The 20,734-nt window shown below is 43.5% G+C and overlaps 2 protein-coding genes across 3 annotated transcripts in view; one reads left to right on the plus strand and one right to left on the minus strand.

The window, feature by feature from the left end:
- MIX23 (mitochondrial matrix import factor 23) lies at positions 1-8,014 on the minus strand. Its single transcript, XM_050333230.1, has 5 exons — positions 7,791-8,014; positions 6,684-6,809; positions 6,056-6,202; positions 3,747-3,806; positions 1-301 (listed from the first exon to the last, which is right to left on the minus strand). The coding sequence occupies exons 1-5, from the start codon at positions 7,839-7,841 to the stop codon at positions 251-253; spliced, it is 435 nt and encodes a 144-aa protein (XP_050189187.1). The 5' UTR covers positions 7,842-8,014; the 3' UTR covers positions 1-250.
- FAM162A (family with sequence similarity 162 member A) overlaps positions 8,004-20,734 on the plus strand; it is a 16,558-nt gene continuing 3,827 nt past the window's right edge. Inside the window, exons 1-3 of one of the 2 annotated variants that reach the window (XM_050333232.1) lie at positions 8,004-8,168; positions 17,464-17,589; positions 19,850-19,958. In XM_050333232.1, coding sequence (XP_050189189.1) covers positions 8,153-8,168; positions 17,464-17,589; positions 19,850-19,958 — 251 coding nt within the window. In that variant the 5' untranslated portion in view covers positions 8,004-8,152. Of the gene's footprint in view, positions 8,169-8,337; positions 8,432-17,463; positions 17,590-19,849; positions 19,959-20,734 lie in introns of those variants that run through there. The other variant, XM_050333231.1, reaches the window with a different exon arrangement.

Raw genomic sequence — 20,734 nt, forward strand, 5'->3', positions numbered from 1 at the left:
TTTTGCATTCCATTTGAAAATTATTTTAATACTATAAAACTCATTTGTTCACATATTTGGTACAAAAGATGAATTGTTTTCTCTCAATTACAGGAGAATCACTTCAGCCTTGAGATTTCAGCTAAGTAGGTCCAAAACAAAACAAGACTGGGTTCTACTGGTTCTGGAGGGTCCCAATACAGCTCACCCAAGGTCTCTTTCCAGTTTGGCTTTCACAGTTATGGACCACCTTGATGGAAAATACCCCACATCATTGACTCTTCGGAGGCTTGTAGTGAATTCGGCACCGCTCATTAAATACCTGAGACACCAAAACAGAAGAGCAAAAGCAAATCAGCCCTCGTCCAGGAGATCAGCAAAACTACACAGCAGGTTCAGGCAATGACCTCTTCACATAGCACACATCTCAGGCTGCCCAGTACTCATGTACCGATAAATGGCACTTACCAAGGCATCGGTCTCCATTCAACTTCTCTCCTGGCTTTAGTGAATGCAAAGTTTGTAGCCTGATGCTGGGGGACTGCACAGCACTAAGTGTTCTCCCTCAGACAAGGCAGACTCTTAATCCTGGTAGTCTGTTACCATCCAAGATGCTGACGACTTTTTGTTTTTAAAAGGGAGCGACAGAACCACTGGAAGGCTCCTGAACGGTTGTGTTCCGTTAAGTTCACTCTGACATTCAAACGTGGATGCTGCTGTATTCCTCTCTTTCCCAAGCAAACATATTTTACATTGTCATGACAGCTAAGAGGAGGGGTAAGGGCTCCTGGAAGCCACAGTGACACTCAGTTATCTGCCAGCAGGTGCCAGTGCTGCCAGCACTCCCATGTAAAGGGCACAGCACTCTTGCCTCACTCACCTCTGGCACCTTCTCTGGGTAAAATTTAGCACAGAGAACCAGATCCTGCTGATCCTGTATATTTAGCTTGAACTGCTGCAGGCCTTGTCAAGCAGACTGCCTGCCCTAAGGAGGGCCAATAAATGGGACTGTTTAAAGGAAGGCAGTCTGAATCAAAAAGCACAACATGCAGGCTCCCACCAAAGTCGCAGGGGCTCTCACAGGCCAGTCAGTTATGTAGTGATTGGGCTCCAAAACTGGACTTGCACATGCCCCAAAAGCGACATGAGCACCACCCAGCACCAAGCTGAGGCACTGGCAGCTGTTGGGTGCCCCACCAGCACCCACTCCCGTAAGAGTGCGTTCTGCTAAGCTGTCCAGGGACTTGGCAGACCCAAATGCCCGTGATTGTCAGGATATCAAGTTTGGTGAACGCTCCCACTGGCTTTACAAAGTGAGTGATCTTGTAATTTTGGGGAAGTTATACATCACTTTCTGTAAATTTCTGTAACTTTCTGTTATTTCAAGCTGTGTCTTCCTAGAATCTTCTACTTCTATAGCTGATCTCCTTATTCAGAGTTCAAAACCCATCTTGAGCAAACGTTTGGAGCACACATTAGTTACAGCATTGATTTTCAACCATTTTTGAGTAATTTTCAACTTACTTTCAAATTTAATTTATTTTATAAAACAGAAACTGCTTCATATTGTAGAAAACAGAAGTTGTGATACGGTTCCTTTCACTCATACCCACATTACATTACAAGTATGTTACCACATGCAATGGACGCCTCTGGCAGAGTTAAGACCATGTAAATGTTTGAGATCAGATCAGTGATAGGAGGAAGCTACAGAAATTAGGAACAACAGAGGGTTTCAATTCAGAAGCATTTTAATATTAAACAAATTGCATCACTTTAGTCCATTGTCTATTAAAGACATTTAAATGGCATACAATTCTTAAAGGATACTGGAAATACTCTCAAAAACACTGCAAGGGTCTCTTGCATCAAAAGCCAGACCGGCCTGCTAACGCTGCCTCCTATTTTCAGGATCACTGACTCAATGTGTTATTCGGACCCCTTTAACTCCATTAGTCTACCGGTGAAGTGCTATTCTCATTTTTCAGACAGGAAAAACAGTGCCTGAGAAACCTTAACATTAATGTTACTGTGCAGAAGTTTGATTTTGCTGGCTTTTACATATTAGTATAAAACAAAATACTCTAACAATAAACTCGGTGTCGAGGTGCTGTGCAGAGACTAATGCAGGTGTTTTGTTTTGAAAGTCGATTCCCTGTCTGGCATCATCCAAATTCCACTGCATGCATTTCTATAAAGCAGCATCTTTCTGTACGTCACTACTGGTACAGCTAGCCAGAGTGTTTGTTTGAAAATAATTGTTTCCTAATCAGATTTTTCCAATCAGTTTACAGTTGGTTAGGGTTAAGGGAAATACGTGAGTGTACTTCCCAACTAGAAGTCTGCAACAGTAAAACACCAGACTGCAAACGAATAACCACTTCCATGTAACAAACTGCATTTGGCCCACAACTATGACTGGTTCTAATCCCTTCAGTGACATATTTTCACAGGCAGCTTAATAAGACATTTATGTGTATATTCAGACCATGATAGCAGAGCTAGAGATAAAACCCAGAAATATTTATCTCTTCAAGGCCCACTCTTAACACATGTTGAGGAATACACCAGCAGGCTAAAATGCCCCTGCACCATTCATACCTTACTGTTTATAAACCCTCCATCTTTAGGGAAAATTAGACAGTTCTGTCACTAGAAAAACCTTAGGGCAGCTACAAGAAAACACTGGGACCAGTACTAAATTTGGTATCAACTCGGTGCTTCAGAATGAAGACGAGGGCAGGGGCTGTTACCCTATAGCAGAGTTGCCATAAAATATTTGCTACTGGGGACCTGCAGTGTGTTGTTAAGGCTCTGCCACTGCTTAGTCAGATCCGAGCTGGTTTAAAATTAATTAAACTTAAGGGCATGATTAGCTTTTTGGGACAGTACAGAGGTAGTACTGATAGCAAAGCATATATGGAAACTTTGTAAATGCTCAGCTCATCAGCCCATGCTAAAGTTACCGAAGAACGCACAAGACAAAGTTGTATTGCTTTTACACCGAGGTAATCTAGGGAACTAAAATAATGAAGCAGAGATTAAAAACGGAGGTGCAGTTAGTACTAGCTATTTGCAAAAACCCTTTTTGCATTTAGAGAGGGAAAGAAGTTCTCTCTGCAATACTGAAAGCTCAGAAAAGCTACAACAAACCAAAAAGGATGCCAGATGTGAAACGCTGCAGTGACACAATACAGCCTCCTCAGAATTTGGGCTCAGTGTTAAGATCACTCTATAACGAGACAGAATTCAGGGTCATCAAACCAGAGGGTGATCTGCACCCTCTGCTGACACAGGAGAGATACAGCAAGGCTGCCCTTTGCACCACGGAGTGTCAGTTCAGGCTTGAAGAAACTCGACCACAAAAAGGTTCAAATTCCACAGCCACACCCTCCCCTGGGTCATCACCAGACAGGCAATTTGAAAGACCCACTTCTCTGGCACTGTCAGAGGCCCTGCAAAGCTTTTCAGACAGGCCAGCACAGAAAAGTTTACGAAGTCCTTTAGCCACTGGGCAAGGTGGAGAAAGGGACACAGGGAATAATCCACAGTTCTTCTTCTCCCCACTAAATCACACACTTTTCCTTGTAGTGCAACTTTAAAGTTTAGATCTCTGGGAACTGAGGAAATGACTGACTTGAAATGTTTACCCCAGCACTGCCCTCATATATTTCTAATTAACCTGCTTCATAAGGTACCAGTCCCACACTTCCAGTGCAGGACTGTCTGTTGGGACAGAACATCATCACGATTAAATGACTGAGTACCTTCCAGCTTCTGTCGTTTACCACTTCTTCAACATTGAGCTCCGACTGCATCAATTTCAACTGCAGAAAGTAACAGAAAAAGAGATTATTGTTAAACGGGCCTCCCTGCAGCCTTCAGTATTTACTACCATTGCAACTTTCTAGCTCACAACCCCAGCACCAGGTGTGCATGCCTCCCAAAGGTGCAAACTAAAGGGCATGATGTGTAATCATCCTGAGAGCCTGGCCCTTCCATTCAGCCAATGCTCAGGGCAGAGGGAAGTCTGTAAAGGCACAGTGAAGGCAGACTCGAAATGCAAGCCCAGCAGAAGCAGCTGCTGATCACTAATGCTCTAGTCTTAAATATTGCCTGTCAAGATCTGCTAGCAATGAACTGATTAACATTAATGGCTTCACAGACATAAATCACTGCACCTACTTCAAGAACTCAGCACAGAGAATGCATGGGCTGGGGTTAGCTCTGCAGTCTTGAGGTGTCATTCTTGTACTATTAGAGTCATAGAGGGAGCTGGCAGGTTAGGACTGAACACAGATCTCAGATTCTGGATTCAAAATTAAGATCATAAAGAGACCTTCTCTACTTCCTTTGCTGCCTGTTCTGTGCACTGACCAAAAAGGGTTTGCAGTATGATCACATATGTTTGTGGGATCTGAACCAGTTAATATTTCATATCATCACAGCAGGATAAATCAGGTGTGCACAGAGGCAAAAGCTCCAGCAAGAACTACCACAATACACAGTTTGTGAGCACTCACTCAACCCATGAGAAATGTAAGAACCTCTTTGTGTTTTCACGTCTATTACATCTACTGTGTTCAGGTGACCTGCAGTAATTTGGCCCTGAAGTGACAGGAGGAGGTATAAGAACCATCTGCCACTTTTGCCCACATCTAGGATGTGTTTTTGTTGGGAGCCTTTAACACAACAGACTAAGGATCAGAGTTGATCCATTTTCAATACAAAGTTTCAATTAATCTTGGTGAACAGTGCAAGCCAAGACAAAAATCCCATCAAAAACCTTCCAAGTAAGATGTCCAGGCACACAGAGCAACTAGAGTTGTTAGGTGGACTTTTATCTACTCAACCAGACTTCAAACTGTTTGAAATAACAATCCAGCATCCACAGACTGACTAGATGACCACGGTAAGTGTCTATAAAATAAACACTCAGAGTATCTTCAGCAGTTCAAAGAAACTACTACTCCAAGTTTTCTCATTCAATAACCCAGAATTAATAATTTTGGATAAAGTCCACTAATTTGTACCATTAGCATGATGAGAGAAACACATATAGAGAAAAAAGATCTGTATTGCAACCAAGTGAATATACAATTGAAATGCATAACCTTAAAACTAGGATGTGTTCTGTCAGATATCTTTTCTGAGTTGTAGAAAAAACACAATTTTCATGGAAAACCAAAAAAACAAACAGAAGCAGGGGGATTACACCTCATAAAGTCCAAGTGCAAATGTGAGATCATCTCATCAAAAAATTTCTGAGATGTTTCCAAATCATGGACTGCTTTTAACATTTAAAATCACCTCTAATCATTAAACATTATCACTATGATCCTCCTAGTGGTTTCAGTGAGAAGTTCTGGGCTCTGCAAACAAAATTTGTAGAAAATACTGAGCTACCATTCTAGTTTTACCCAAACTAATACGGATGCTTGTTAGCAGTTTTGTAAGTGAAGCTTTAAGAATAAAATCACTCATCTGCCACACAGTTCTTTCAGTATTCTTTCCCTTACCAAAGTGTCCCTGAAATGGGGCCAAGAACTTCAGAGTGGGTCCTTTCTCCACTACTGATACTCCATCTCAATCACCTCTGTTCACCTCTTGGTTGGGAGGGCATTTGCTCATTAGAATTCCTTATGCAAAGCCAGAGGTCTTTCTCACACCACTACAAGGTACTCAAAATATTAGTGCAAGAAATACTAAATAAAAAAAAGATGGTTAAGTGGAATTCAAGGTTGCCTGGCAGCTCCTTGTAGAGGACAGGAAAAGTAAATTGTACCTCAGTGTTGTCAGTCAGTGAAGGTTAGAGTCCAGCCTGGGGAAGTGCAAGTGTTTTTCTATGGCATTTGTGTAACAGAACCTCAGAAAAAGCTTCACTTGCAGGATAAAAGCAGCTCCGTCTTGAGTGCTATGGAAAATGGTTCTCACAAACCCAGTCAACAAGAATCCCAGAAAAGATTGCCTGAGTGAGGATCCACTTCAGATTCTCTCCATTACACTGATCTTTCCACTTGGGAAAGATACCCTCTTCTTCCTCTATAAGAGATCTCTAAAAAGCTCCAACACTCACCTTTGTCTGCTCTTTCCTGAGTTGCTTTAATAATGCTACATCATCCTGGGCTTTTTCCCTCTCTTCTCTGAGAGTTTTCACTACACTGGAAGTCTGAGCGATGCAGTTTTTGATGATTCTTTCTCTATTGGTGTGAGCATCCATCAACTAAGTGGGGAGAGAAAGAAATTCACAACAACTCAGCATAGAATAAAAAACTCTGAGATACAAATTAAAGGAGAAACTTTCTAAAGTCATAGTATTGTTGTACCTACAGAAATCCCTTTGGCTCCATAATTCACCTGTTGGCAGCAACATTGCTTTGAGCAGCAGCGACCAACTTGATCAAAAGTCAAAGGTACACAATAGGAGTCTTGCAGAATAGCAGGAAAAGGGTGCTTTTAAAAGGAAAAATGGACTGGGCTAATGTAATCTGCTGAAGCCTGAAGTGCTCCCCAAAGGATCAGCTTTGCAGAACAAAGCGTGGTTTTAAACTGAAGCAGCTGTTGCACGCGTGTGGTTTAGATGTGCAGAGAAGCTGAGGGGACAGCTATGAATACACACAAGGCAGTGTTTTCCTTAGACACTGGGCCCTGAACATGATTAAACAGCAGGAAGTGAGCTGAAAGTCAAAGGTGTGCACACTCACAGACTCGTACAGCTGTTTACACGTCTGGGCAGGATCAACTTTCCCCACAAAGGAAGCTGTTGGAATCGTAGTGTTTAATTCGTGGACGATTCTATCATCGATTGTCCTCATCACCCTGAGTAGCTCCTGTATTAAAAAAAAATATATATATATAGCTCAATACTTGGTTCTATCTCTGAGAAAAGCCTACTACAAAAAAAAAAAATTGCACAGTTAAGGTTTTCAATAGAAAACTAAGTAGGATTGACTACAAGGAGTTAAAAACACACCAAAGGAACAATTCCCTCATGCAGGAGTATGTGCTGGAAACCACTGAGTTTCCTTGGCAGAGATGGGCTGAGTAACTGGTGCGTCCTATAGACCCCCGGACAGGCTGGAGAGCAGAGCCCTCCAGCCCAAGTCCCCATCCCACTTCCAGGAAGGAATCCAGGCACAACCTGAACTGAAACTGCAAACTTCAAAGAAAAACTCCCACCGTTTTGGGGGGTATGAAGCCGAGTCGGGGGAGGTTTAGGTTGAATATCAGGAAAAGGTTCTTCACCCAGAGGGTGGTCGGGCACTGGAACAGGCTCCCCAGGAAGCCGTCACAGCACCAAGCCTGACAGAGTTCAAGAAGCGCTTGGACAATGCTCTCAGGCACATGGCGTGACTCTTGGGGTGTCCTGTGCAGGGCCAGGAGTTGGACTCCATGATCCTGTTGGGTCTCTTCCAACTCGGCACATTCTGTGATTCTGTGTTCTAGAAACACGCCGGTCCCCACCGCCCCCGGGCCCTGCTCGCACGGCTGAAGGCACGCGTGGTACTTCACGCTCAGTGAAACGACGCGAAGGCGCCCCGGAGTTCCCGCCGCCCGCGGAGGCTCCCGAGCCGCGAGCCCTCCGTCCCGGCAAGGGGCCCCGGTGCGGGGGGATCCGCTGCCCCGCTCCCCGCCGGAGGGGCGAGGGCAGCGGGCCGAGGGGAGGCCGGACCGTGCCCCGCATCCCGGCGGCCGCGCGCAGCCCCGGGGCCGGCGGCGGGAGGCGGCGGGAGCGCGCGGGGCGGCGGGAGCGCGCGGGGCGGGGGCGGCGGGGGCGGCGGGAGCGCCCGCTCCATCCCGGCGCGGGTTACCTGGAACTCGGCGAAGTCCTCGCAGCCCGCGGCTCCGCTGGGCGCCGCCATCCTGGATCGGCCGAGGGCGCGGCGGCGCCCAATCCGGCGGGGAGCCGGGATGACGCGCGGGGCGGAGCGGGGCGGGACCCGCCGGAGCGCGGCCCCCGGCGCAGCGGCCCCCGGCCAGGCATCTCCACCGGCGGCCGCCCCGCGACCCCTTCTCCGCTCGCAGCGGCGGGCAGGGCTCCGGCCGCCCCACCGGAGGCGGTGCCGGCGCCGGCGGCCCCGAGCGCTCCGCGGCGCGTCCCCCTCCAATCGCGGTGCCGGGGCGGGGCCCGGCGGTGACATTGAGGGGCGCCGAGCAGGGCCGAGGCAGCGCCATGTGGGGCCGCGCCGGTGAGTGGGGGACTGCCCCGGGGCCGGGCGGGGGCTGCCACCGGCTCCCCCCCTGCCCCGGGACCCCGCGGAGCCGGAGCCGGAGCCGGCGCGGTGGGAGCGCGGAGCGGGGCGGGCGCTGCGGCGGCGAAGCGAGGCGTGAGCGGCCTCGTCTGATGGGCTGGCCTTAAAAACAGTGTCAGGAATGGAGTGGTGCCTCTTATTTTCCTTCTCTGAAGACCTTGAAACGGGTCTGGTTCAGCTGGTGGCGGTCGCCTGTAAATGTAAATGATTTATTTTTTCAGAGCGGGAATGCATTATGCCTCGAAAGCGGTTTCTCTTAGAGAATTTACCTTCAGACAGCGTAAAGGACAACAAAAAGAACTTTTTTTTTTTTTTTAAGTGTCCTTTTTGACTTTCAGTGTTGTTTTTTTGGGCGTGTTTTTTTCAGATTTTTAAAATCATATTGATTAATTGGAAGCTCCTAGAAAGTCTGTTCTTGTATATAAGGTGCCCTGATGTCCTCTAATGTATTAGGAAGTAGTTAATCTCTCAGTACAGCAAGATTCTGCTTTTTTGTCTTTCTCCTTGACTCTGTCGTTGCTTTTGGGATGTGACAGGATTGGTAGAATGCTGGTGTGCAGTCCGTGAAATAGCACCATCCAAAGTGTACCTGAAGCATATGAATAGATGAGTTCCTGGAAATTGTGATATGTGTTATGTTTGAGAAATTGCTTGTAGGCTATAGTCTTGTATTCCTTTTTCTTTTTTTTTTTTTTTTTAATTATGTTCATTGCATTCTCATTTTTCTCATCAAAGTTAGTGGACAAGTTTATGGCATAGCTTATAGACAAGTTTTAATTTCATAACTATTACAACTAAATCTGGTACTTTTTGCCTTGTATTACATTTGTACCTGTTGTTTTTCTTTTTCTCTTGTGTTAACAAAAAAACCCAAACATTTCCATTGAAAAACTAATATTCTACTGATGCCGAAATTTTGCCCCAAAAGGCACGGAGAAACTGCTTTAGAGACAAAGTTTGTTTCTTTAAAGCAGGAGGTATTTTATTGCAACGCGTTGGGAAGCTCTCCAGGTCGCCCTGGGCAAAGAGCTTCATCGTGTACAATCAGCATAGCTCTTTTATACAGTTTTTGAGTATAGGATTACAACACAATCATGCATATTCATTAAATTGCAACATCTAATTGTAATATTCATATGAAGGCGGAGTCTGGGCGGAGTCTTCAATTTGGGGAGATTTCACGGTGGGGGTTCCTGTTGCCTTCCTCTGGGCGGGGGTCGTGTGTGAGTCTTCCTCACTGTAAACTTCTGAACTTTCTTTCGATCTTCTCCTTTTAAGGCAGTTTTGGCAAACACAATAAGGTCAGGCTGACTTTTGGCTCATCCTATGATTTGCTGAGTTGCTTTCTCTGTGAGGAATGCAGCTATCTCTCTAGGACTGCTCTAGGATTCGCTGAGTTGCTATCTCAAGGACTGCCTAGTTTCCTAATGTTAAGGTTTTGAAATTTCTCTTACAATTTTGTGTTAACCTTTTATGTTTCAAAGTTTTAAGTGAGTGGCTTCATTCCCCCCTTTTCTTATAACTTACGAATTCTTTCGTCAAGTTTTAATCTCTAAGGGACGTTGGTAAGATTGGATCATTGCCTAAAGTGTTTGGGTTTTTGTCATTAAGGATTTCAGTCTACTCCATAGGTATATGTTTGTGAGTGTTAGTAAAGCATAGCTATGGTTATGATTAGTATTGGGTGCACAAGGTAGTGGAATACTTGAGTTGCTGTTGGGGAATGCCCTGTAAAAATATCCCACTGATGGTAGTGCCGTGTCCATATTCACACAGGACTTTTACTCAGGGGCTTGGTACCCTATCTGCAGATGCTGGCGTTTCGCTTGTTTCTTCCTCTTGCTTGTTCTCCGGAGCTTTCTTGACTCGTGAGTAATGAATCCATGTAGGTCGCTCTTTGATCCGGACCGCGGTGAAGGTGGTCAGCAGGATTTGGAAAGGTCCCTCCCACTTTTCTTGTAGGGGTTTTCCTAAGAGATTCTTAACATATACCCAGTCACCGGGGTTAAACGGATGTAATTTACAATCAGGCTGTTTGGGTTGATGTTCTATCACCACAGCTGTATTTTTATCAAAATGTTTCCCAATAGCAATTACATAATCATAGATGTACTGATTACCTATTTGGTCTACAGCATCTCCATTTACAATCTGCATAGCGTAAGGTCTTCCATACAGAATTTCAAATGGACTCAACTTTTCTTTTGATCTTGGTTTGACTCTCAGTCTAAGTAGAGCAATAGGCAAAGCTTGATACCACTGCAAATTGGTTTCCTGGCATATCTTAGCAATTTGTTGTTTAATCAGGTGATTCATCTTTTCGACTTGCCCACTAGCCTGAGGCCGGTAGGGCGTATGTAACTGCCACTTAATTTGTAATGCCTTGCTTATTGCTCTTACTACTTTTGCACAGAAATGCGTACCTCTGTCTGAAGATATACTTCTCGGTACCCCAAATCGGGTATTATTTCGCTTAGTAAAACCTTGGTTACTTCTTTTCTTTATTTGTCCTACAAGGGAATGCTTCAGGCCACCCAGAAAATGTGTCAGTTAATACTAATAAATATCGAAACCCCTTTTCTTGGGAGTTCTGAAAATCAATTTGCCACACTTCACCTGGGAATTTACCTCGATTTATGGCTCCCTGATGTACCTTCGCTCCAGTATTTGGGTTATTCTTTAGGCATCGCTCACATTGAGATGTGACGTATTTTACTGTAGTAAAGAGTTTTGGTCCTGCTATTCGGGTTTGTAAATATTGATAGAGTGGGTCTAAGGCCCAATGGGCTTTTTCATGTTCTATCTTTACAAACTGCCACATTAATTTTTCAGGTATTATTAGTTGACCTGTTTCTAACTGACCCCACTCGTTGTCTAACAATTTGCCTTTGTTTCTTTTAATCCATCTTTGATCTGATTCTTGATAATTTGGTTGAAAACTTGTCTCCAATTCCCCTGGGATTAAGGCTGCTATTTTTATTTCTTCAGTTCTTGCAGCAGCTAATTTAGCTTCCGCATCTGCCTTCCTATTCCCTATTTCTGGAACTGTGTTACCTTTCAGGTGTCCCTTACAATGCATTATGGCCACCTGCTCTGGGAGTTGGACCGCTTCTAACAACCTTAAAATTTCTTCTGCATGTTTGATTGTTTTCCCCTGGGCAGTTAATAGTCCCCTTTCTTTCCAAATTGCTCCGTGAGCATGTACGACAGAGAAAGCATATTTAGAATCAGTCCAAATGTTAATTCGCATACCTTCTGCTAATTCCAGGGCTCGGGTAAGAGCAATTAGTTCTGCCTTCTGGGCCGAAGTCCCTGCAGGTAGGGGATTTGATTCAATTACCTCTTCTGTTGTGGTCACTGCATAGCCTGCCATTCTTACTCCTTGCCTCACGAAGCTGCTGCCGTCCGAGAACCAGTTGTCCGCATCTTCAAATGGTTCCTCCTTGAGGTCTGGACGACTGGAATAGACTGCCTCGATTGTTTCCAGGCAATCATGTTCGAGGGGTTCTGCCGGAATTCTTCCTTCTAGAAACGAAGCTGGGTTGACAATGTTAGTTACTTGAATGGTTACATCATCTGATTCAGCTAGGATGGCTTGATACTTTAGGAATCTTGAAGGCGATAACCAATGGTTACCCTTTTGTTCCAGCACTGCTGAGACAGTATGAGAGACTAACACAGTCATTTTCTGGCCCAGCGTAGCTTTCTGGCCTCTTCTATGTTTATGATCACTGCGACCACTGCTTTTAGGCACCCAGACCAGCCTTTGCTTACTTCATCCAATTGTTTGGAGAAATAAGCTACAGCTCTCTTATGTGGTCCCAACTGCTGTGCTAGAACTCCCAGAGCCATCCCCTGCCGCTCATGGGAGAATAACCAAAACGGCTTAGTTACATCTGGAAGACCCAAGGCTGGGGCTTTCAAGAGTTCTTGTTTCAGTCTTTTAAAAGCTCCTTCTGCCTCGGGAGTCCAGGTTAAGGTACTCGTAGTCTCCTTTAGTAAGTCATATAGTGGTTTGGCAAGTATTCCATATTGATGAATCCATAATCGGCACCAACCTGTCATTCCCAGAAAGGCCCGTAGATCTCTTACCGTTTCTGGTCTGGGCATCTGACAGATGGCTTCTTTTCTTGCTGTGCCTAGAGATCGTTGTCCCCTGGAGATTTCATATCCCAGGTATATCACCTTTTCTTGTACCAGCTGTGCCTTTTGTAGAGAAACTCGATATCCACTTAAGCCCAAAAAGTTTAGCAGGGAAATAGTCCATTCAATGCACTCCTCTTCTGTTTCAGTTGCTACTAATAAATCATCTACATATTGTAGAAGGGTACCATTTCCCAGTGGCCTTTCCCATTGTTCTAATTCTTTGGCCAATTGGTTTCCAAAAATCGTGGGACTGTTTTTATATCCCTGCGGTAACACAGTCCAAGCTAGTTGAGTCTTTCTCCCTGTTTTAGCAGATTCCCACTCAAAAGCAAAAATTTTCTGGCTTGTTAGAGCTAAGGCTAGGCAAAAGAATGCATCTTTTAAGTCTAATACTGTGAACCATTTTAAATTTTCCCTCAATTTGGTTAGAAGAGTATAGGGATTTGCTACGACCGGGTGTAAAGTTTTTGTAATTTCGTTCACTGCCCTTAAATCTTGGACTAATCTATATGTCCCATTCGGTTTCTTAACAGGTAGGATGGGTGTATTAAAATCTGATTCACACTCTACCAATAATCCTAGTTCTAGAAATTTTTCTATTATTGGTTCAATTCCCCTTCTATCTTCCAACCTCAGCGGGTATTGTTTTCTTACTACCGGTTTTGTTCCTGGTATTAACTCAATATTGATAGGAGCTGCTCGTTTTGACCTTCCAGGTACATCAGTGGCCCATACTAATGGGTATACTTCACTCATAATGCGTTCAATGCTATGATTTTCAGGTTTTGGTTCTATATAACTGATTGTTAAACTTAAAGCTGTTATTAGTTGTTCATCATTCACTTGAAATTCAAGTTTATCTTTATTGAATTTTATTACAGCCCCTAAATTCTCCAATAGGTCTCTACCTAGTAGAGGCTTTGGAGAATTTAGTAAATACAAAAATTGATGAATTCCCATTTGTTTCCCAATTTTGTATTTAATAGTTTTTAGAAAGTAGGCTCTTTCTGGTTGGCCTGTCGCTCCCACGACCTGTACAAATTCATCACTTTTGGGTACCAATTCTTGATTCAAAACCGAAAATGTTGCTCCTGTATCTATTAAAAAGTTTAATTTCTTTTTCACCTTCCCCTAGCTCCATTTTAACCAGTGGGTCTGCTAGGGAACGACTCACCGGTCCCCCTCATTCACTGTTTTGATGTGCAATGGTAGCGATTGCAGGTTTCTCTCCTAGCAGAGGACAATCTCGTCTCCAGTGTCCTATCTGCCAGCAATTAGCACACTGATTTGGTTTTATTCCAGGCAGATGGGGTTGAGATTCTCTTTTCCCACTCCCTTTTGCTGGGTAACCTCTACCTCTGCCTCTGGTATTGAATTGTGGAGGCTTTGCATTTGGGGCTGCTACTACTGCTGCCACTATTCGAGCAAACCTTTTATCTTCCTTTTTCTTCTCTTCTTTATCTCTGTTGTTATACACTTTCCAGGCCTCGTTCATCAATGTTTCTAGGTTTCTATTTTCCGGGTGCTCAAGCTTTTGCAATTTCTTTCTGATATCTGGGGTGCATTGTCCCATTACTAACCCCAATAACTGTTGCTTCCCTTCTTCCGATGCTGGGTCGAGGGGTGTATACTGTCTCATAGCTGTCCTAAGTCTGTCCAGAAATTCTGAGGGGGTTTCATCTTTCCCCTGTCTGACATCATATAGCATTGCCCAGTTGATGGCTTTAGGTATTGCATTTCGCAGACCAATTGCTATTAGCTTTCTATATTGCACCAGCCGCCCATACTGGACTGGATTATTCGGATCCCATTCTGGGTTTCGATTGGGGAAAACTACGCTCTACTCTTTCTGGTAGTAACGCAGCATGCTCTCTTCCTGTTCTTAACACGAGTTCCTTTTCTGTTTCTGTTAATTCTGACAGCATTACCTCTATGTCTTCCCAATCAATATCCTGATTCTTTGCCAGTAATTCAAACCTCCTGGCTACTCCCTCTGGATTCTTTCTGAAATTTCTTACCTCTTCTCTCCAGCTATTTAGATCGCTTGTTGTAAATGGTACTTTTATTCGTGCCTGTTCTCCTGCAATAGGCATTATCCTTCTGAGGGGAGCTATCATATAACCTTCGTCTCTCTCTTTCGCTTCCTTCCGTGCTGCCGATCTAGTATAGTATGAATTGCTAGTCCCTTCCCCAGGATCTTTCTCCTGGGTTTCGAGATCTATTTTATTCTTTCTCTTCCCTGTTCTCTTTTTCTGTTTTTGTTCCTCATTCTCAGTTTCCGATCCTTCCGCCAAATCATCCTCTATTAACCCTCTGGCATGGTTTACACAGTCCAGCCGTCTCTCCTTCTGTGTTTGGACGAGACGCTGTCTACGCTCAACCCGCTCTGAGACACTGTCCTCTTTGTCCTCCTCTGTCCCTTGTATCTCTCTTTTATCCTCTATCTGAATGACTATACTCAATTTCTGTGAGTTGTCTGCCTTTTTTGTTCTGGCTAACTATATCATCATCATCACTGCATCTTAGTTCAGGGAAGCTACCCCCCTTTCTGGTGCTCCCTGATCCTGGCAGGCAGCCTGGTCCTGGCGGGCCGCCTGGACTTGGCGGGCTGCCTGGACTTGGCGGGCTGCCTGATCTTCGTGAGGTGTTTTCATCTCTTGGTGTACTGCAACCTCTATTTTGGCTACCTCTCACTTTAGGTGGGCTATTTTTCCTTTCCCGACCCTCTAGCTCCAGTCGTGGTGATCTGTCCTCTTTCCCATCAGTCTCCGAACTGAGAGGACTACTCTCTTCTCGGTAAGATTCTGAGCCTTGTGGGCTACTCAGCTTTTGTGATCCGCTTTCCCTCCCACAACTCTCCGATCTTGTTTTCTAATCTTTGGGGGCTGTAACCGTTCTTGGATCTGTCTTGTTCTAGTGAGATATCCCCCAACAGACTAGTGTCTCTTTCGCCTCCCCTTCGCTTGGGCGGAGGAACCCCATATCCTGGCGCGAACGGCTGATACTCCCATAAGCTTATTTCGCTCTCTTTTCCGCTATCCCTCCTCGTTAATTTAAGGCATTGCTGTCCAATACTACAGGCATCACGGCAACGCTCCTTAGGTTTTAAGTTTTTCTTATCTTTCTCTAAGGCCAGTACCAGGGGATCTTGGGGTGCTACATTCACCCCACACTCCTTCTGCCACTCTGGTTTATTTCTCAAGGTGAAGAACATATCGCAGTACATTACTTCGTCCCATTTGCCTAGCCGACGGAGGAACAACATGAGTTGTAAAATTGTGTTATAATTAATTGTTCCCTCCGGAGGCCATTTTTCATCATCATCCAACTTATATAGAGGCCACCACTGTGTACAGTATTTTAAAAGTGTCTTTTTACTTATGTTTCCCTGAATCCCCCTAATTCTTTCCAATGCTTCAAGACACACCCTAAGGGGGTCTTCATGTTTATATCTTTACTCTGCTGGCCTCCCATTGCTGTTTTTCTAAATCTATCTCTTTGCTTTAACCAGATTTTTTTTTTTTTTTTTTTTTTTTTTTTTTTTTTTTTTTTTTTTGTCAATACTTCATACACACAGTTTCCAATCGCTTCGTCCGTCTCTGGCCTGGCTTCTCGCGAAGAACAGGAACCGCAGATTAGACTCCGCACTCACTTCGTGCTTATTTGCACGTCTCACTCACACGCATTCACACCTGTACACTTTTAGATGAAACGTTCTTACCTTTTAGCTTTTTCTCTTTTTCTCTTTTTTTTTTTTTTTTTTTTTTTTTTTTTTTTTTTTTTTTTTTTTTTTTTTCTTTCACATTCCAAAGCCCTTTCTCGAGAGCAGCTATTGGAACCGCTCCCAGAGATTGGCACCACTCCCAGAATTTATCAAACCCTTCCCAGACGTTTGGAAATAATCCCAGATTAGTTAAAACACTACAACAGACAAGCGATACGACAGACAAGCGATACAACAGACAAGTTTTGCCGGCAAACTTATCCGCTCCGGTGGGACTCTAACCCACGATTACCTGGAAGCCCACCCCGAGGCCGGGACTCTAACCCGATTTTTTTTTGGGACTCTAACCCAAAATACCTGGGGGTGGCCAAATCCAGGCCGGGACTCTAACCCGTAGGGGATTATATGCTGGGGCGTCCCCTCAGCGTTCCCCTGGGGGTAACGTCTTACCCCCGTCTCAATAGAGCGCTTTCTATTCCGAAAACATATAAAGCAAAACACAATAACGTATAAAGCAAAACACAATAACATATAAAGCAAAATACCTCTTAATTTAAAGCAGGAGTTCTTGTCCGCCGTCGCACGTAGGTCCGAGGGGTCTGAGGAGTCTCTACCGACAAAAATCCGCCGGCAGGGCCCAGAGAGTCCCTAGACCCCCAGGCCCCGGCTCAGGAGGACTAAAACCTCCTGCCTGGCTTCGCCAAAAATGATGCCGAAATTTTGCCCCAAAAGGCACGGAGAAACTGCTTTAGAGACAAAGTTTTGTTTCTTTAAAGCAGGAGGTATTTTATTGCAACGCGTTGGGAAGCTCTCCAGGTCGCCCTGGGCAAAGAGCTTCGACGTGTACAATCAGCATAGCTCTTTTATACAGTTTTTGAGTATAGGATTACAACACAATCATACATATTCATTAAATTGCAACATCTAATTGTAATATTCATATGAAGGCGGAGTCTGGGCGGAGTCTTCAATTTGGGGAGATTTCACGGTGGGGGTTCCTGTTGCCTTCCTCTGGGCGGGGGTCGTGTGTGAGTCTTCCTCACTGTAAACTTCTGAACTTTCTTTCGATCTTCTCCTTTTAAGGCAGTTTTGGCAAACACAATAAGGTCAGGCTGACTTTTGGCTCATCCTATGATTTGCTGAGTTGCTTTCTCTGTGAGGAATGCAGCTATCTCTCTAGGACTGCTCTAGGATTCGCTGAGTTGCTATCTCAAGGACTGCCTAGTTTCCTAATGTTAAGGTTTTGAAATTTCTCTTACAATTTTGTGTTAACCTTTTATGTTTCAAAGTTTTAAGTGAGTGGCTTCACTACTAGCTCTGAGTTAAATTTGGCCTCTTTGCTTCCTCTGTTTTTTCTTTCAGATAGGGCTGTTAAACTGCTGGGAAGAAATATTCCCTCAGTTCTGAGGATGACCGAAGGAGTGGATCTGAAGATAAGCAGAAGGCTTTGCATTAAACCCCAGGAAGAAAGTAAAATTCAGTCAAAGAGTAAGAGTTTTTTATAAGATCTTGCTATGTTTTATGCCACTAAATACTCAGATATCCATGCTGCAGTCATCTGAACAGGAATTTGGCCGACATAGATGCTACTGTCCCTGATTTTGTGAGAGTGAGTTTTGATCTGTAGACAGGAAAATTGAGCATTAAATTTAGCAATGAGTCTTGTTTTCTAACAAAGCCAGGGGTCAATATTTCTGCTTGTGGTGATAACACAGCTTTCACTTTGTAACAGGTCGCTAGTATCTTATCTGGCGTGCACTCCTGCATTGAGGCTCTTCAGCTGTGCTCTGGAACTGGCTGTTCAGCCCCAATGTAAACTATTAATGTTTTAGGAACACTGTATAAACTAAAATACTTTTGCAGTTTTTCAGAGTGCAGCAGCTCCAGCTGTTCCCAAAATTGAACGTGCCCTGCAGGAGAGAGTCTGAATCGTTGCCTTGGTTCGTGTTTAAGGGTGGAGCTGGTCAGGGAAAGCTCAGAAACATTTTTTCACTATATATGGGACAGATACGGTGCTCTAACCAGACTTCCTGTATAACAGGTTCCCTTATGGCCCACTGATGCAGGATAAAAGGAGCACACAGATGTGAAGCATTAGGCATGCTTCTGTTTTGAAAACATAACAGAGCTGTAGTGGGTAAGACAAGAGGTCTCCTTAAAATTGTGATGTTTCCACCAGTGCCTGGTAAAGGAGGTCCCTTATGGTTTTGTGAAGACTAATGGGAATGGTGACCTACGGCAAACACAGTGTTTCTCCTCTATACTGTCCCACAGGTGGCATCCTTGTGTTTAATGGCCCTCACTGGATTTTTTTTTTTTTTTTTCATAAACTTGCCCAGTTTCTTGAAGCTGGATGTATTTTTAGCATCCACATTCTCCAAGAAGGAATTCCTCAGCTTAAGCATGCTGTGAGAAAAACAAGTACTGTCTTGTATTCCTTTTTTAACCCGATGTGTACTTTTGTATAATCTGATTTTCCTTTATTCAGTACCCCTTCCAAAACAGGGCCTGTTCATTGTAGCTCACACTCCCAATGTCATTTACAATGCCCTTTTGTTCTGAGAGGAGTTTCAATTACTTGTTTTCCAGGCCAAAGGGTCTCAGTCTGTGGCACTGTTTCTTACATGGTGGCCATTCCATACCTGTGTTGTCCTTACCAGTTTTCCCTGTGCCTGTTCTACTTCAGCTCCCTCTGAGATGAGGGATCAGTATTTCACATGCTTTCCGAAATGCTGGAGTTGCAGTTTTATACAATGGCACAGTAATGCTGTTGTTTGTCTGTGTTCCCAATCACTGCTTGTTATGCTGTTTTTCCTTTCTATTACTGAACATCTTGCCAAAACCACTGTGAAACCCCAAGGACTTAACTCCTCAGGCTTAGGTAATAATTAATAACAGTTAGGTTAGAGTCTGTCATTTGTGTGTGAACTAGAATTGCTTCCTGTTTATATACAAGGACTTTCACTCACAGGCCTCATTGACTCAGGATTCTGAAGCCCTGCAGTTCCTTGGGGTAGGCCTCATGTTTTTTAATAACCTGCCATTGTCAGCAAACTGTGTGTCCACCCCAATTCCTAGATAATTCATGAATCCACGAGGAAGCACAAATCCATACAGGATACCTCTCATTGTTTAAAAGAAAAAAAAGAAAGGGAAAAAGCTGTCTTATCTTTGCCCTTTGCTAGATTTTAATGGTATTTTATGTATGAAAACTTTCCTCTATTGCATTATGAATATTTTATATATGGTGTTTGAAAGACTGAATTGAAAATTATGGTTGTCTGTTTATTTGGACCTTCAATAGGATAAAATCTTTCCCTGCCTGAAAAGGTTAACATTCTGTGATCAGATAGTGCAGCACAGTGGTTTTTCTGTAGCTGTTCCATTTAATTTTCTTTTTTTTTTTTTAAACTAATTTAAATGTAATAGAAAAACTATAATATTGCAGCACTTTAGGAAGTTTAGATGCTGGAGCAGCTCCTGCAAATTTAGACACACAAATATGGAAGTCTTGGGATAAATTTAGCTTTCTTTACGTGGCCTCAGTTTAATGCATATTTCCATGTTTGTTAACCTGTGATACAATTTTTGTTCTCTAACCAACTCTAGCACTCATATTTAAAATTCTGCATTGCTCACCCAAATTGCTTTTGTTACAGCTCTGGCAATCCAGCTTCCCTGACTGTTGCTTTTGGTGGTGTTTTTTTTTGTTTTTGTTTTGTTTGTGCATTTTGCTGGGTTTTTTTAGGTCAATCTCCTTTGAGGGTGCCTGGATACAAGCCTACAGACTGGGAGAAAAGATTTTTGTTGTGGGCAGGCCATTTCAAGAAACCAGAGGACATACCAGAGACTGTCTCGTAAGTGTCAGTTTTGAAGCTGTAAAAGAGACTTTGTTTGTGCTGGAATAAGTTACTTGAATGCAATTCCAGAATAACTCTTCTTAAATGGAATGGGTTTGCACAGCTGAAAAATCTTACACTGCTGTGTCTGGTGTAACATCTTGCAGATGAGATGACCTGAGCGACTCTGTTGTGCTGAGATAATATATCCCTCTTGATTTGTTTTGCAAAGGGATGACCAGCATTTATCAGTTTTTTCATTAGAGAAACATCACAGATCAGTCAATTTTTCACTCTTGTCTTACAATTAAAAAGCTTTTTTCAAACATTAGTGTGAGCTTTTTCTAGTGTTTTTCTTTATATGTCAGCCTCCCCTTGTGGAAAACTTTCATGATACACTATAAAATAATTGAATCTTATATAAAATATTTATTAATTAATATCTAGAGGGCACAGGCCAACTTTAGTCTTGGGATTTAAACTAACAAACAGTGGAGGGAAAGGCTCCCTAACAATAAATATTTAGTCAAAATTTCCCTGTTGCTAGTGGAGTCCAAATGACAATGCTTTGCCCTGTGTGAAAAGTAGAAAATAAAACTGGATGTTCTGGTTTGCCTATCTAAAATGAAGATCAAACTTATCAACAAGTTGGCAACTATCAGTTTAAAAATACCTGCTAGTGGTAGTATAGTTATCCTTTAAGACATGCTCATAATGCTTTTAAATGTAAGTCTTTATTTAAATTAAAAAGATACAGTAAATCTTGCACTGCTTGAGTAAGAAAACAATGTAGC

Source organism: Myiozetetes cayanensis, unplaced genomic scaffold, assembly GCF_022539395.1.
Source record: "Myiozetetes cayanensis isolate MyiCay16 unplaced genomic scaffold, myiCay2020 scf5-8, whole genome shotgun sequence".
Taxonomy (NCBI): Eukaryota; Metazoa; Chordata; class Aves; order Passeriformes; family Tyrannidae; genus Myiozetetes; species Myiozetetes cayanensis.